This window comes from Perissodus microlepis, chromosome 10, assembly GCF_051167445.1.
Source record: "Perissodus microlepis isolate ML-2025 ecotype Zambia chromosome 10, ASM5116744v1, whole genome shotgun sequence".
NCBI classification, from domain to species: domain Eukaryota; kingdom Metazoa; phylum Chordata; class Actinopteri; order Cichliformes; family Cichlidae; genus Perissodus; species Perissodus microlepis.
In genome coordinates, this window is record NC_140470.1 from 13,935,111 (window position 1) to 13,952,789 (window position 17,679).

At 39.6% G+C, this 17,679-nt stretch overlaps 1 protein-coding gene across 1 annotated transcript; it reads left to right on the top strand.

The window, feature by feature from the left end:
- Positions 1-800: 800 nt before the first annotated feature.
- Positions 801-15,144, top strand: arhgap31 (Rho GTPase activating protein 31). Its single transcript, XM_084942249.1, has 12 exons — positions 801-1,661; positions 5,013-5,115; positions 5,490-5,634; positions 6,851-6,933; positions 7,035-7,142; positions 7,242-7,378; positions 7,468-7,675; positions 7,774-7,895; positions 8,126-8,173; positions 8,373-9,005; positions 9,105-9,253; positions 9,574-15,144. Exons 1-12 carry the CDS (start codon positions 1,562-1,564, stop codon positions 11,572-11,574), a joined length of 3,837 nt encoding a protein of 1,278 aa, XP_084798375.1. The 5' UTR covers positions 801-1,561; the 3' UTR covers positions 11,575-15,144.
- Positions 15,145-17,679: the final 2,535 nt, after the last annotated feature.

Genomic DNA, 17,679 nt, shown 5'->3' on the forward strand with positions numbered 1-17,679 from the left:
AGAATGGTTGTTGTACAAATCGCTGATCTGGCATTTCGTCCCACACAATCACCTCTATGGGTTACAGAGAATAGTCTGAAAAACAAGAAATTGTGGATTTAGAGTTCGTAATGATGTCAGTGGTGTAGTGATCTATGGGCCTCTTAGTAACAACTGAGCATAAACACCACAGCCTACCTGAATATTATGCTGACCATGCCCATACTTTTATGGCTACAGCGTACTCATCTTCTGATGTCTGGAGAGAGGCAGGAGATTCACCTCATGGATGTACAGCTGACAAATCTGCAATAACTGTGTGATGCTGTCATATTTATACGGACAAAACCCTGGAATGTTTCCATGAAAAATTAAGGCAGTTCTAAAGGCAAAAGTAGGGCCTAAGCCAGTACATATAAGGTGTACCTTATATTGTGGCAGGTGAATGTATAGACTCACTATTTATGGAGTTGGGCATAATGACCCCCTGCAATTGTGTTTGTATTACATGGAAAATATTACATAGAAATCATTTACATTCTATAACTAACACGACTCAGTGTTTTAGCCATTAATTCATTATTTGTTTGAATAGAAACTGAAGTCCGGCTGAAAAAGACAAAGATTACATATGTAGCAGTTAGTAACAAGAACCATGTGTTGTCCATCTCGTCACGCCACCCCTCCCCATTTCCCCCCATTTCCCATCTGTGCCCTTCAGGCCCTTACTTCAGTCAACTCCCACTTCCCTCTTCCTTCAGAACCCGTCTGTTTTTGTTTTCGAGCCGGGGCTCTTTGCACAGGAAACTGTATACATTGGGAGCATTCAGGAAGGCAGAGAGAAGTTTTCCCGTTAGCTCCAAGTTTGGGCACATTAAAAAAAAATAAGGAGAAGAGGAGAGTAATTACTAAACTAGGAGAGAAACACAAGTGTCAGCTGTTCTCACTCCCTTAACTTCAAATCCCTCCCCTTGCATAGTCTCAGCATTTATAAAATCCCAGGCATACCACTGCCACAAATCAACACGTTTACGTGAATGTATTTATTTGTGAAATTAGAGAAATCTGTGTAAAACTAGGGCCATTCTTCATGGGGGGGTCTTGCCCCTCTTGACGCATGTTCGCCTTAGCTACAGAGAATCTGTGAAGAAAAGGAGACAGTGTGGAATGAAGGAAAAGAGGAGGAGAAAGAAGGAGCAGAGCGAGTCTGGTTGGGGGTTAAAGAAAAACGACAGGAAACCGACGGATCCTAACGCAGTTTCTGCAGAGCTTTCAGAGATAATGCCACATTCTAGAGAACCAACAGTCACACCGTGTCTTTTTTGTGTTTGGTCTTCTGTTGAAGTGACAACACTCTAAAGGACTTCAAGTTTAAAAAGTGACGTCACTTCTCCTCTCCTCTTCCAGCAGTGTGGTCAGACAGAATGTGAGCGGATGCAGATTTTTTGGGAGCTGTTTGCTGGGATTTCTATGTGGCTGCTTTTTGATCTACTAACTCAACTTTCTAGAGGTCATATGGATCATTCAGTGTGCTCTCAAGGAACTTTTTGCTTTAATCATCTGGACTACTAACTGGATCCACATGAAGAATAAAGGGACGAAGCAGAAGACCAAGAAGAAAGGAAGTGAAAATGCGTTCGGCTGTGACCTGATAGAACATCTCCAGAATTCAGGACAAGATGGTAAACTCTTTTCTTTCTTTTTAAAAATTGCTTCCTTGAAATCTAATTCTACTTTACCAGAGCTGTTACTAAACTTCAAACTATTCCTATTACTAAGTATTTCCCATACAGATAGAGGCTAATGAAGATAATGAGGGTAATAGGCTTTACTAGTCGTTTCTTATGTTGTTGTAGCTATTTTAACACAAAAAATTGTATGAGCAAAAGACAAAACATTCCTTCATGTAATAAACACAGTCTTTGTTCAGCGGTTACATATACACACTGTATGTATCCAAGTATTTTACATTTAGTAAGGTCATTCATTCACCCACTGACTAAATTAAATGGTCATTTGCGACGTTGGGTGTGGCTCTTACATTTTTGTGTCAGTTTCCTATGGTGACTATAGTTCCTATGAGTAATTCTGTGCCCACCAAAAGACTTGCTAGGACTGCGGCTCCCTGCTTCTGTGAGAAAATAACAAGCCAAGAAAAACAGACCAGAAACAAAGACTTCCTGACTCGTTCAACAAATTGTTCAACTAACCGGGTTTTCATTAGCTTTCTGGGGGTTTTCGTGTCCGTTTATGTCATCCTCGTTCTTTTATCACGACCGTCATATGCGAGGTTTGACATCATATGTTAAATATGAAAAGAGTGGAGAAAAAACCCTCCCACGTGCAGATATGAATAGCTACGCAGAGGGTAACTTTAAAGATGACCTGTTAGAGTGGACACACTGCAAGGCGGGGTATTCAACACAGGAAGTGAGGGAGGAGGTATAGGTTGTACTCCTATGTCATGGAAGCATATTGGGCTTTTGTACTCTTAGTGACTCTCCATGAAAGTAGCTACACACCCCTGAGAGCAACCAGCAAATTCACAGCAACACAACATAGATGATAAGTTGAGTAAAGGCTCAAAAACCTACATATTTTGACGCATTTGAAAGTGTTTTCTGCATTGCTCTTCTTGGTATGGTTAAGTGCTGAAACAGCTTTAAAAGCACAGCGTTGTGCACAAGTGACAATAATGCATTCAGCACACTTGTACATCTACAATAAATGGTATTTGACAGAAAATACTCTCAACTTTTGCATTTTTAAGATTAACTTTAATCTAAACTGTCAAAAAAAACCCCAAATGATAAATAATAGTTGATCATATTTAATGAATAAATATTGATTTGATGCCAAGAAAGTTTAAAACATACACTTCCTGTCTAGATGAAGTAAGGTTTTTTTTCAGTTTTTCACATTAGGAATGTGATGTTGGCTGTGTAAAATAAATATTGCCTGTGAAAAATCACAGCATCAAATACTTTGGTCCACGTACAACACTGTTTCTGTAACATGTTCAGTGTTTAATGAAACATTTAAGATGACAGTAGCAAGACATGCAACTGTTTTTTTTTACAAAGTTTTATGTATTGATTTGTTGCCACATGCTGTCAAATCCTGTTTCAGAGGCTTCATTGTAAAACATATGAAAATCAAATTGCATTTTGTCCTTCTGTGAGAGGCAGAAATCTTCTCTAAGTCGGGAAACGCGGAGGCACAAAATGGAAACTCCAGAGTGCCTCATCGTCCAGAATTTAACCACAAGCATGCTATTAAAAGTCCAATTAAGTCAGAAGGAAGAGAATTTAAATAGCAGATTGTTGGTGTCTGTGGTGATGAATGAGAGACTAACTCCTGCAAGTAATATTCAGGCATTCATTTTGTGGAGGACACAGTCTATGTTTTGTTTGCAAGATCATTCGTTTTGTACGAAAAAAACTGAAACATTACATAAAATTCAATATCTAAAAAAGCTAAATGTTGATTAAAACTTTTTAATTTGTTTTATATTCAAACTTTTATGTCAGGCAAACAAAAACATGGTATGCTTATTTTTTTTTTTTTACTATTTTAGCCCTTATCAGTCAGAGTCCTAAAAGAACACCTCCCAATCAACAGATATGAGTAGACTTTTAATTTGGAATGTAACCTTTAGCTTCCTGAGACCTGTGTTTATGTTTAAGTTGCATTTTTTTTCCAATGCTAATTTCTCTAAGCTATATGGAAGTAGTTAATGAGTGAGTATAAAGATAAGTATAAAGACTAAACTTTGTAGAGACTAAAGAAGTCTGTCCTTCTATGGGGCAGTGTGTTTATTTTACAACATAACACAATAATATCACAATATTGTAATAAAGTATATTATGGCCTCTTCTTTAAGTTTGTATTCAACCTAATAACGTAGTTTTGCAGCAATGGCAAGTGTGTATATGTAAGTATCTATGAAAAAGCAATTCTTCAGGAACTGTGGTGTTGAAAAATATGCATGGCTTTTTTCCAAGCTACCAGTTCCTTTGGCAATAAGTCAAAAAGTTGATTTCAGACACTGCTTTCAGTTTCCTGTCACACTTTAACTATTTAGCCAGGATGAAACTGACAAGACACAGTTAAACAGTTCAACACCTGCCACTATCATAAGTTTTCTGATAGGCTAACATCAGCAAACGTTTACACTACTGTACAGCCAATATAACTACAAATGGAATAAGTTGGGGACTGACATTCAGTCATAAGTAGCAATATACTTTTAAGACTTGTAAGCCAATATAGGAACCTTAAATACTCATTTAAAATAATAATGCCTTAATTATATTCTTTCATCTTTAAGTATGACAAATAAACATGTCAAATACATTCTATAAACCTTCATTAATGCACAGCTAATTAATGATAATAATTAATGACAGCAGTTTGCTGATCTGCGTGAAAATCTGATTAAATGTTGGAGGTCATTTCTATCATTCAGAAGTTTTTTAAAGCAAGAGTAAGCTGATCCAGGAAGTGACCTGCAGTCAATTGTTATTTTCATAATTAGTTAAAGGGAAGCTGCGATCGGATCGTATGGCTCAACAAACACTGGAAAATTGCAGTCCATTCTCATAAGGTTTTAAAATAGTGGAGCAAGACAAAGTTGTGTTCAGAAGGTGATGTGCCGTCGTTTAGAAAGCTGCGCAGGTCAGTGGTAACATTTCAAAAGCCGTTTTCTATTAGAGGAAATGTCGTAAGTAATCCCAGCTACAAGGACTGGGTGTGTCAACTTTCCTCTGAAACAAACAAACCATTTTTAACTTCCTGTCCACCTACAATCACCAGCCCCAAGGAGTCGAAAACAGTCATAGTGGCACAAACCACATACCATGAAGTCAACCGTATGCATTGTTACTGTGGAAAGTTAAACGTAGGGCAATTTCCTCCTCTTGCTTTTCAGATTAATGCAATGTGGATATGTGTAAAAGGAAAAAAAAAGGTGAAACACGATGAAATATAATCGTTCAGGTTTCTCTACGATTAACATTGTTTCTTTAATGAAGTTCCTCAGGTCCTCAAGAAATGTGCAGAGTTTATTGAGAAGCATGGGATTGTGGACGGGATCTACAGACTGTCGGGGGTTACCTCAAATATCCAGCGTCTCAGGTACTCCTACCATACTTTTTTGAAGATTTGCAACAATTAGACATGACATGCTAAGAATTACGATTTAAAATCTTAGACTAATCCTGATGGTCTGTATGTATCGCTTCTGTTTATATGCAGCTTCTCTGAACAGTTACTGGTGTATGTATTCTTCTTGAAAGAAACAACACACATAAATCATCTGCGTTATGCAAGTGTTTCCTTAGATCTTTTTTGCATCTTTTTTAGCATCTTTGCTGGTGATTTTCCCCCCAAAATAACACAAGTCAACTGAATAGACTTAAATCTTACCAGCTACATTCTGCAACCGTAGTTAGCAGGGGTGTTAAACAATCAAAGCATTCAGCTAAGTCTGTGTGTGTGTTTGTGTGTAGGCAGGAATTTTGTTCTGAGGCGTGCCCTGACCTTACAAAGGAAGTGTACCTCCAGGACATCCACTGTGTGGGTTCCTTATGTAAGCTGTACTTCAGGGAGCTACCCAATCCTCTGCTCACATATGAGCTTTACAGCAAATTCACCGTGAGTACATTCAAGTCACATCTGCTGTCGTGATGGGGGAGGGGGGATCCTGTGTGACACAGAAGTGGTTTGACTGCACGTTCAGCTGGTCATATGTCACTCACAAGAGACCCTGTAGAAAACGGTAGAATTAGCAGATATCAGCTTCATATTGGCTAATTTGCATTTAAATGGTATTTTTTGACCTAATGACACTATTCATAAAGACTTTTTCATGTTTATAACAGCTGTAATTTTACAGTAATGACAAAAATAACCATAACCACTTCCAAAAAATGTGTTACTCATGAAAAAAACTTAATTTAAAGATGAAAAACATCTTGTCTGTTTCACTGTTGCATCAGATGCACAATGAAGTTAGAAAAACACAGTTAAAGTGTAATCACATCTTCATAAATTCAGATTTTTAGCACCGAACCTTTGTGAATTTTATGGATAAAATGCAGGCAAGAAAGTAGGAAAGAAGGAAACAGGAATATCAAACTCTAAGACCAGGATCATATTTTCTGCCCAGCGTTCTGTGTACTTTCACGGGGCATTTGCATGCCTTGGCATTCATACATTTCGTGCCGCTGGTTCCTGAAAAACTGCAGGACTCCAGTGTTTTAGGAAAAATCTGCCCTTCGCACGGTGCACTAAAAACATCATAAGAACAGTTTAGAAAACTTTATTGTTTTCTTTAAAAGAACAAAGTTGGTGCAAAATTGCTTTCAGATTGCAAACGTTGCTCCTTTTTTTGCATAAAACGTTATTTTTAGGTGGACTGTTTGTACTTTGACTGTTTGAGTTAAATGCAACTTACAAAAGCTCAGCTGTTTGAAGCTCCACTGCATTAGTTTTACAGCAAACATACCAACCTATGCTTGTCTGTTAACAGGGCTAACAGCCCTGACAGCTAGATTTTTTTTTACCCTACAGATAATTATAACATTAATCATATCGAGTGTAATCTAAGATAAAAAAAGAAAATTCAATGTTGTTTTAATGCAGAGCAATCTAGTCGTTCTGCAGCTATATTAAGGTTTTCTCTGATTAATGATTAGAGAGCTGCAGAGAAAACGCTAATGCTTTTTTTAAAAATATAATGATACTCTATAATTCAAACAATCTTCTAATGTACTTCCTCTAACATATACTTAAAAGAATGCTGGCGTTCATGTATCTCAAAGTAACAAAATTAGGCTGACGTGAATTACTTTGTGCGGTTCGCATGCAGGAAGTGGTCTCAGTCCAGGACGATCATGAGAGACTTTTACACATTCAGAAGGTCATCAAAGAACTGCCGACTGCTCACTTCAGGTGAACCTTTAACTTCTTAAACTTTAATGGATGTGACAGTCGTCCTGCTGACAAACTCTTTACTGTGTTTGACTAACACATTTTTTCTCACCTATCCTTAGGACTCTGGAGTACCTTGCAAAGCACTTGTCCCACCTCGCTACTCTGAGCACCCAAACAAACATGCATACACGTAACCTGGCTTTGGTGTGGGCTCCAAATCTGCTGAGGTGAGTTTAGATGTGGTTGAGACACATTATACGCCATCAGTGTCAATGCAAGTTTTTACTGTTGGGTTTCAACACTTGTTTTTGTATTTCCTTTTTTAGATCTAAAGACATTGAGGCTTCATCTGGTAATGGAGACATGGCTTTCCAGGAGGTGCGGATACAACAGTCGGTGGTTGAGTTTATTTTAAACCACGCAGATCAGATCTTCAGCAGTGAACAAATTAAAGTCAAAGAAGGTATGACACTTCTTTTGCTGAGGAGAAATGTTGAGCTGAAGCATTTTCTCAGTTACCAGCGAAAAAAAACAACATTTTATATTCTCCAGGACCGGTTTCGAAGTGTGGGGAAAAGTACGCCACGCTCCCCATCAGTGGCCAGTGTGGGCCAATGAAGTTGATGAGTTTGGAAGAAGCTCAGGCTCGCTCCTTAAGTCCAGACCACCCTCTCCATAAAGAACGCCAGCGAGAGAACAGTTTGCCTGATACAAGCACGGCCACGCTCTATCACACCGTCATAGACATATCAGACAACAAGTAAGATTTGGGCTCAGCCTCACATGTGTTTAAAGTGCTGTGATGCTGTGACATGTGACGGATGCCAGTGAGCTTAATCTTCTCTCTTCGTTTGTCAGGAGAAAGTTTTCTGGGAAATCGAAGAAGTGGAAGTCTATCTTTAACATCGGAAGGTCTTTGGACCCAAAGGGAAAACTTAGCCGGAATGGCAGTGTGCTCATAAGAGCACAGGGAATGACAGGTAAAGACAGGAGAGAACTGTTTAAAGGAAAAATAGCTAAATATACGTCCCCACCACTCTGACACCGGGCAACATGAACAGCCAAGCAAGTTAGAAACAGTTGGACAAAATGATTTGCCTTTACCTTTGACCTTCTTTAATGATGTTTCAAAATTATGCAGGCCTTAAAGCAAATATCCAGCCCATGCTAGTTAGTGTTAATTTAATATTTCTTTTTTGTTTTCTTACAGAAAAAGCTGCTCTCCGTCCATCCAGGAGCATGGAGTCCTTGTACACAGGTGGGGCTTAAACCTTGTTGTAACTATTTGCATGGAACTGAAACAAACTGCATAAATTTTGGGTGTTTTAATTTAGCAAAAGACTTTCTCTTTGCCTCGTTATAAGAGAGTACCATTGCATATGCTGTAGTTCTCAGAAATCGTGTGGCACGACATTTTCTTATGCTAATATTTATCACTTTTGGACTTTGAATTGCAGATGATGACAGAACAGGAAGCAATAGTCCAGCTGGTGGACCAGGCAGTATTTTCATTCCGGATGTAAAATCCAGAACGCTGGGATCCGACTCGCTCTGTGACATCAGCGAACATGATCAAAACTGGGAGTTTAAAGGGAAGAACACTGGGGGGGCAACGGGTGGCTGGAATGTCAGCGAGAACCAGAAGGGGTCTGAGCCCCCTCAGAAAAACCTGCCAGAGCAGCTCAAGGTGTTTAAAGGTGACGACCTCGGTGGCTACAAGCCCACCTCCCCAAAAAACAGGAGGATGTTGTACTCGGCTTCCTCGCACAACAGCTCCTCCCGACCCTCCTTTCCAGGAAGTTTCTTCCCACTGGAGTCTTCGCCGAGGCATCAGCGCAGAGCCGTCAACATATCTGAGCCTTTTGCTGTGTCTGTACCTCTGCGCGTGTCAGCAGTTATCAGCTCTAACAGCACGCCATGCAGAGGGCACGGCAAAGAAAAGGCAGCTACTCTGAAACCCTGCAAAGAGACTTCAGAGCAAAGCGGCAACAGTGGAAAGAGCAACACTTTCCCCCAACTGGAACGGAAGAGGCAGGAAAGAGCAGAGAAGAATAACGTAGAGGAGGTGACGTCCAGGGTATCGTCACAAGGTAAGGCCATCTTCCTTTTTTTGTGTGAATTGTTGCTCACATCTAAAGTCATACTTGTGTAACCGGTTGCAATGAAAATAAAAAACATGTTTTATTCAGATATAAGGAAAGAAATGGTCCAAGACGGTCAAGGAGAGAGGAATATTTCTCAACTGGAACTGCAGTCCCTTGCAAATGCAAGAGAAGGCAAAGATGCAGCGCCATCTTCTGGGAAAGAACTGCACAACCTGCCCACAGAGAAGCAACTGGTAATCATCTCCGATTACAGATGTTGTCTTTTATTATAGTTCAGGTGTAACACTCCATAATAATTTGTGAAATTAAATTTTTTTTAAAGAATAAGTACTGTATTTGCTAGTATTATTAGTATTTTGCGTCACGTTATTTACTCGGGTTTAGCCCCGATTCGTGCAACGTTTAAAAAAGGAACTAACCAGACCCAATAACACTGCTTTAAAATATCAGAAATGTTTTAGTGTGGTAACCCAGTTGTTCTTGCTCATGTAAATTTGCTGTAATTTGTTACTCTTTGCTAATCTTTGCTTGCTTATCCCTTATAACTTCTCAGGATAAGAGATCTTCTACCGGCAAAGACCTGTGGTCTGACCTAAACCAGGAACTGAAAATAACTGAACCCGAATTTGACCTGCCGGATGAGAATGTTAAACAAGTTAACGTCTCAACAAGCACTTGTGTGAACACTAAGTTAACAATGGATGTTAAGGCGAAGCGCAGCCGCAGCTCTCCATCTCTGTCTTTGCTATGTAGAGAGCAGTCTTCAAATACCTCTCGGAGTGATTGTGAAGTCTCCGCAAAGAAGCAGCCTTCAGAATCAGACATCTTACTGTCTCTTCACAAAACTGCACCGCCTACTGACACGATGGATGAGAAAGAGAAGAAACTGAATCTTAAAATCCCACCCTTAAACAAAGATGACTCAGTTTACACCAAGCAGAGCCAGCTTTGTCCAAAGGAAGCCAGTTCAGAGCAAGTCATAAATCATTTAAGAATTGAGGATGTTCTTGTGGTTGCAGATAATATAGACAGGAAATCTCACAAACACGAAATTCCTCAGGAGAACCAAAATGCCTTCAGTGATGGAGCGAAGAAAGTTGTGATTCCTGAGTTGGAGATCCCTCAGAGGCTTCCAGTGTGTTTGGAGGAGAAACGTAACACACTGGAGCTGCCGAACCTCGACGATGATGAAGGAGGGACTTCAGAGGAGCTGGACCTGGTGGAGCCCTGGGAGGATATTAGCTCCACTAAGCAGTGGGTTACAAGCCCACTCCACTCACCTGATGTGGAGCACTTATTTAACCACCTGTCACCCTTCAGCTCACACGGGGAAACTTTGAGCTTAGAGGTGGAGAAGAGCTCATCTCCTCAAGCTGATAACAACAAGTTCTTCAGGAGCACCGAATGCTCTCCAGGAAACCTTCTTCAGACTACAAACAGCAAACCAGAAACAACGTGGATGTACGTTCCTTCAGCACCTACACGGTTGAGCTTGAACAGCAATAGCACAACACAACCTCAAACGGAAAAGTGCAGCACAACAAAATCGAAGAACACAGCGTCATCTCAGAGGTTTAATAGACAAATGTCGTATGAGGCAGCAGCTTCAGAGAAAAGAGAGGAGAAATGCTTTTCTAAACACAGGCCGTGTTCGCTTAACTTGGATCTGGGACATAGGTATATCAGAGACATTTCTAATCAGCAAAACCGTACTTCATCAGAGTTTTCCTCCTGTCAGAGGGGGCTAATGGCCTCATCTGGAGCTGTGAACAATGGGCTGCCCTCAGAGTTGGAGCTGTTTCTGAACGATCGGCAGGCGCCTCTCCGGCGAAACTCGGCCCCGGTCAGCGTGTCTTCTGTGCGGACAGCCTTCATGATAAAAACATGCCAGGCCAAAGCTGTCCCTGTCATCCCCCCAAAGGTGCAGTACAGCCAGATACCTCACTGCAGACCCGAGAATGAATTTGACAGGGTGAAGGAACAAGAAAAGGAGAATCCTAAAGTGAGCACGGAGAAAAGCAATGCTGCACCTCCTCCGAGCGTGTCAGACCTAAAGGAGGAGCTGGAGAATAAAGAGCCAGCCCCCATACTCCAAAAACAGCCAAGTGTTGAGAAATCTGCCGAGTCTTTGAAGATCTCATCCACTCCAGAATTGCCTGTGATAACCAGGAGGCACACACCCAGCCTGGAAGTGTTTGTGGATTGTCCCAGACCCAGCAGAGGGAACCTCTTACAAAGACCGTCCTTTAGGAACAGACAGAGACCTCAAAGTCTTATCCTGCTCAGCCCTCCTTTTCCCATCATGGACTATCCGACGTCGGGGGATGACGGCAAGCTCCTTTCACCCATCAAGAGCCTGAATGACGCGTCAGCAGCGAATGTCTTTTCTAAAGAGATGGCCGAAAATTTCAGGACAACAGAGGGGATCGCTCTTCAGAATAAAATGACTATCCCAAAAAGCGGACAGAGACTGGAAACATCAACCAGCTGCTTCTACCAGCCACAGAGAAGGTCGATGATATTTGACAGCAGGAGCCACAGGCAGATTGAGTGACTGGAGATCCACTCAGTGACCATGTATGTAAATAGATGCGATACATCAAGATCCTAAGGAAGATGATATGATAACCTGTTGTAAATTGTATGACTCACACATTCCTTGAAAGGCGGTTTAAAAACAGGAAGTAAGTGGGAAAGAGGAAAAGGAAGCCACGATGTGCCTGAGTGCCATTTATCCTTGAGTGACATCTGCAACCAATGTTTTTTTTAAGTCTCCATTAGTCTATTATTTTGGTCTCTATTGTGTTAGAGATTGATTTGCTGTCATCTATTTGTTTTTAGCTCATTTAGGAAATTTATTTAAAATTCATTTTAGGATAACAGACATTCTGTCTCATTCCCAAGGTGTGTTACGATATATTTGAGATTTAAATCCTACCCTGTCAAAGAGAATCACTGCCAGACTGGAAAGTATGAAAAGCATCCTTTTGCTATTAAAACTGCAACTTGCAAACTGGCTGCTGGGCAGCTTTTGTCATAGATGAAATAGTGAGCTGTGCTAAATATTTTCTGATGAATGAAAAATCACTATTGACCTTTTAAACCGTAAAAAAAAAGGAAAACAAAATCTTAACTCAGGGTTGAAAAACTGGTTGTTTATCCAGAGGCTTGAAGTACCATTTTAACCATACACAGCTTCAAAATCCAAGTTATACATGAAAGTAAAATGTTACCAGCAACACAGTCCTCTGAAAAAAATGTCCCTTTTAAATTTGTATGGAGTCATTTGGTGTAGCCGTGTCTAAACCACATTTTACTACCACAGTTAGAAGTGAAACCTGAGGGGTCTGGAGATGATTAATGAAGTAGGAAAGAAAACGAAGGGAATATCTGTTGCACTGATTAGTAGATGTTTTTGTGCATAAAAGGGTTAGTAGCCGTATCTGTCTGATATAACAGAAATGTAGTTCAGTTAAGTAGAAGTATGGAGAAGTTTAAAGATATGAAATGGAAATATTCAAGTCAGGCACACTTAGTTCAAAATGGTCAGGAGTAAGTAGGTAATCCATCCTCACACGCATATTTAAAGAAATACATGGACAGCAGATAGGCACAATGTACCATAATGAAGACATAAATAATAAACTAGAGGATCCACACAGCAGCATGTAGGATTTTAAAATAACTATACTATGATTTGCGTGAATGAGTTATCGCTGCAGGAACAAAGCTGGGTTTTTTAAAAAATGTTGTTCTGCACTTTGGGACTCGGAGCCTTTGTCCAGAAGAAAGAAACTGAAACTCACGATGGAAAGCGGTGCCGTAGACGCGGCTCACCCGTCAGCCTGTTAGACCATTTGATTCAGTGAGTTTCTGTTCTTTATAGATAAATATGACACTGAGGAAAAGGGCAAAGCAGCCTCAATGAAAGCATGATACAATAAACTCAAGGTGGCTTTATCAATGTGCAAATATGACAGATGATAGAATATGGGTTTGTTTTTTTTACACGCAGCTTTTTACAGTTTATTAAGATCAGCTTTAAATCAATAATTATTCCAAGAAATGTATAAAACTGAAGATATTCCCTCTTAACCCCTAGTGAATGGATATTTGATGCATGAGTTTTGGGGAATTGTAAAATTAAAAAAAAAATACATTGCACAATACAAAAAAAGCAAATTAAAACAAATGAGAGCTCATTTATGCAAAATTATATTTAATTTTTGTTTAGTTAAGTCAATAAACACTCTTTTTCCCCATAAAGTTGAATATTTTAGTATCATTTCATTTTTCAGGATTTAAATGGATGTTGGATGTAAACATCTGTGTATGAGTACATTTTCTAAAATCATGGATCATAATATTTATCTTCAATTTTTAAAAATAGTAGAATATAATGAAATCATCAATGTACCAGCTTGTGATCAGTCTCATTATCCTGGAGTCATCCAACAACAGCAGAGTCATCTGGATACTTTAAATTGTCCTGTGTTCATACTCGCCCTGTCACATGTTTTTGCATGGGATAAACAATAACAGTGAGATAATAATATGAACATTTCAGTTATCCGTTAGTTGCATCCAGTCAATTTGCAAGTCAAGAATCCAGCCCACAAGATTTTTATTGAGGCCAAATTGTTCGAATAGTTTGCTGATTTAACTCTAAGGCAGAACTGTGCTGAAGGTTGAAGAAAAATTGACCCACAGCAGACGAGCATACCTTTACGATTTCTGCTCCTCTATGCGGTCTGTAAGCAAGCTCCACGGGTTGCATTGACTAACCACTGATGGTTAGTCATTTGTTATGGAGAGAGCTGAGTCTGCAGGAGCGCTGTCTGGATTCTGGTACACTCATTTCTAAAAATGTCAGAATACAGACACTGGAAAGAAACCTGTCCCATACTCATGAGCGATGTGATGACACCGCATGAGATTATGACCTTTTTACATACTTGTGTCAACCTAGTTTGTTCTCAATAGCCTGAATACAGATCTCAAGCCTGATCCTTTACAGGAAAATGACTTTATTTATTCCTTTATGAAGTTTCACGTGACTTTACGTAAACCTGATACTGTATATTACACATGCAACGACAGGCTCAGTGAAGAGCTGGTGGCTGTTTTTTTTTTTTAAAGAAGTATTTAAAAGGAAATTTCTACTTCCAAAGTAAATATATCAGCACATGAATTAAGAGCTTTAATTCCTGTGTCACTTTTTTCTGTAATATGATTGAATGGATTTCACTTTGGATTTAATGAGAGGGTTTTATTTGGTCATCTGATGATGTGATCAGTGCTGCTCGTCAGACAGTAAACTGGAGCTTGAGTTTGTGCGTGCTGACTGTATTCACTGTGCTTGGATCTTAATGGTGCTTTGTGTAAAAGTCGAATAACACCATCTCCGTTTTACATTTTCTGCTATTTTTGAGTGAACAGACCAAAAAAAGAAGATTTTTTTTTAATCACTTTGTATGTTAAATTGTATTTAAGATGTCCTTCATGTAATTAAAAGTTGCAGTGTTTTTATACTGTAGTTTGGACAGCCTGGATGTGTGATTAGTGTCATAGTGTTTAATTACTTTGTAACTCATGTATACTTGTTGATACTGAAAATTATTGATTGAATTGCGTGTAATCATGGAGTGGGGGGAGCCTTTGAGATGAGCTTTGCCTTAATTATCTGATTATGGCACCTAAAGTAATGTACATAAGATGAGTTTTGTTACAACAGAAAGCTATGAAAATAAAATGTTCAAAAAAAAATATTACATAAATCAGCGTGTCAATGACTGTTATTAAATCACGGCATGTCCAACTCACCACTTCAGAGTTAGAGTTTAATTATTTGTTAATTATTAGTTTACTGACATTTCCACTTTGACAGCATGAAGTGTTTTGGTACCCCCTGAAAATGAAAGCAACCAATCCCAAAAATGCAAAAGAAAGAAATACTTCTAAATATTTTAAGGAAGAAAACTTTTCATTTGGCTATATTTTCCAAAGAAAAAGTTTGGGTTCCTTAAGTTCTTAGTCATAATTCCCCTCAGAATCACAGCTTTCAGCTCTTCTTTGTTATTTCAAAAGGCTTCTAGCTCTGTGATCTTTCACCACTGCTGTTTTATATTGGTAAACATTTGGAAATGATCCCCTTTCTGTCTTTGGTGTTTTCTCTTTTTTTACATACTCAAGAATTTGCTGATATCCAATAAAAGTCTGTTCTTTTCTCATCCAGTAAATTGTCCCCTGACCCAGTGGCTGCAACACCAGCCTAAATTCAGCCAGCAAATTCTGTTTTCATTTCAGAACTTCACAGACTCCACAAAAAACCCACCAAACATGTTCAGATGCTTGTTGTTTATTTTATTTCATCATCAAAGTTTTTGGTGATGACTGTAACAAGACCCACCCATACAAAGCTGATTCAAGTCTGAGATTTTGGTAAAAGTTATGAGTGCTGCACATATTTTGTGTAACGCTCCTTTTCACCACTTTGACATGGCACAAAGGATCAGTACACCAAGTTCACTTTAAATATTGAAACAAACGCTTCATCTTCAACTTTGTAACTTTTTGGTGATAACTTCATCTTCTACTTTACAGTAAGAGACCACCACTGCTTCTCTTTCACTTTGAAAGGTGCAGGCTGAATACAGTTTAATAGGTTTTTAAAGAGTGCCCTCCTGACTGTTTTTCTGCCCTACTTAAAAAAATGTATCTGGATCTTAGTGCCAATCTTCACAAGTGGATGGTTAGATAGGAATTCTCTGTTTTCCTCTCCTTTTCAAAGCAGCTCCCTGAAAGGAGAATAACAGAGCTGACCGGTGCTGCTGCCTGAATAAGAAGTATTCCTGTAAGGGGGCCCCCCGAGATTTTTCATGTCAAAACTCTGTAAGCCTGGTGGAACACACGCTTCCATTTTAATCTCCTGGCTCTGTGCTTTGCCACCAGGTGACGCTCCTGCTTCACAGTGCACATCAGCGCAAGCCACCCAGCTGCGGAACAAACAAACAGACAAACGCGCTGAAAACGGAGAAAGTGTGCGCTCCAGGCACGTGAAAGTGTTTCAGCTGCTTGGCATACAAGGCGATGGAGATGGTAGAGGTGTGGTGCCCTTTATCTGTCGGCCGAGAGAATCACTGCCTGTCACTTTGGTTCCAGAGTGTTTTTAGTGCGTGTACTTTGCGCGTGTTTGTGCGTCTTTAGGGGAAAGACAACCGCTTGTACTCTCTCCTGACCCCCTTTTTTATTATTAAAAAAGGGTTTCCTTCTGCATGCCCACATAGTAGCAGCATAAGGTCTACGTACTGCAGCAGCATCTCAGCAACAATTCTGCTACTACCTGGAACAGAAACTGACAGAATGCTTTAAAACGCAATGACACACAAGTCTGTTTTAACACCATCAAAAGCAAATGAAAACTCTGTAATTGATTTTTTTCTTCTTTCTAACCTAGACACAATAAATAGGCCACCACCACCACCACGTTTCTTTTTCGCATCTCAGTGCGCACGGCACAGTTCTGTTATCCCCAGTTTTTATGTCTAAGTCTGATATTTACATCAGTGGCCTGTGTGCAGGTGCCACAGTCAAACGCCGACAGAAAACAAATAAGTTTCTTTGTCCAAATGTCAAATCTCATACCTATTTAGACAGAAAAAAAGACAAATCATCCTCGGAGGCATTCAGGTTGCGTCAGTGGTGGCGCTCGCAGAGGTCTCTTCCATGTCTGAGCAGTTCATTATTTCTCAACCTTTGACACTGCTTGTGTATGGGCCGAGAATTAAAAAGGCGTATTCTGAGCACACTGAAAAAGGCAAGCAGAGCACAGTGCGCACATTGAATATTCAATTAGCGAGGGGCGACTGAGGAAAAGTGAAGCTGCGTGCCAGTCCTTCATCTTACACTGCTGATTAGCTGTTAAACAGATTATATACAGTTGAATGGGTTCAAATGTTGCAACAGAATGCAGCCGGAGTTCAAGGCAATGACGAGCGGTTTTCTTCCTTGCCACTTCAGCAAGCTCAACACACTTTGTCACCAACAACAGCTCCGTAATGAAACGTGTTGCTTTTGCGGGGTTTTTTTCTTTCTTTTTTTAATAACATTCATTTTATAACACAGCGTGAGCAGCTGAACCCATTTCCAGTCCATCAGTGCAGGTCGAGATGTTAGTTGAAGCTGCAGCGAAATATAAAATGATAACCGTGATAGACTGCAGACTGCGGGGATAATATTTTTCTGCCTTCTAAATGTTAAAACAAAATTAAACCTTTTTTTTTTTTCATTTATAACCACACAAACAAACCCACTATAGTTTTATCAGTAAACGCGTTCCTTAGGCTTACTGACAAAAACTGTTACAAGTCTTTTAAAAACGCCTCACATCCCCAAGTGATGAAATGTTAAGCTAAAAGTGTATTAAAATCACTAAAGTCCTGATTGAAAATTATCTACTGGAATTCATTTCCCCCCCTTCCAGCAGTAAGTCTGGACTCTGCATTTATAAACCAAGTTGGAAGTGTGGAACAGCTTGTATTTGTTTCTTAAGGCGAGAGTATACAAACACGTTAAAGTGTGTAAAAGTTTACAAACTGTTTTGTAAAAAGTTAGTGAGTTAACTTGTTAAGATTTACTACACACTTTTTACTAAGCTGGA

Coding starts and splice junctions, on each gene's coding strand:
- arhgap31 (XM_084942249.1), top strand. CDS start 1,562: ATGAAGAATAAAGGGACGAAGCAGAAGACCAAGAAGAAAGGAAGTGAA. Junction 5,635..6,850: donor AGCTTTACAGCAAATTCACC/GTGAGTACATTC, acceptor GTTCGCATGCAG/GAAGTGGTCTCAGTCCAGGA. Junction 8,174..8,372: donor CATGGAGTCCTTGTACACAG/GTGGGGCTTAAA, acceptor TTTGAATTGCAG/ATGATGACAGAACAGGAAGC.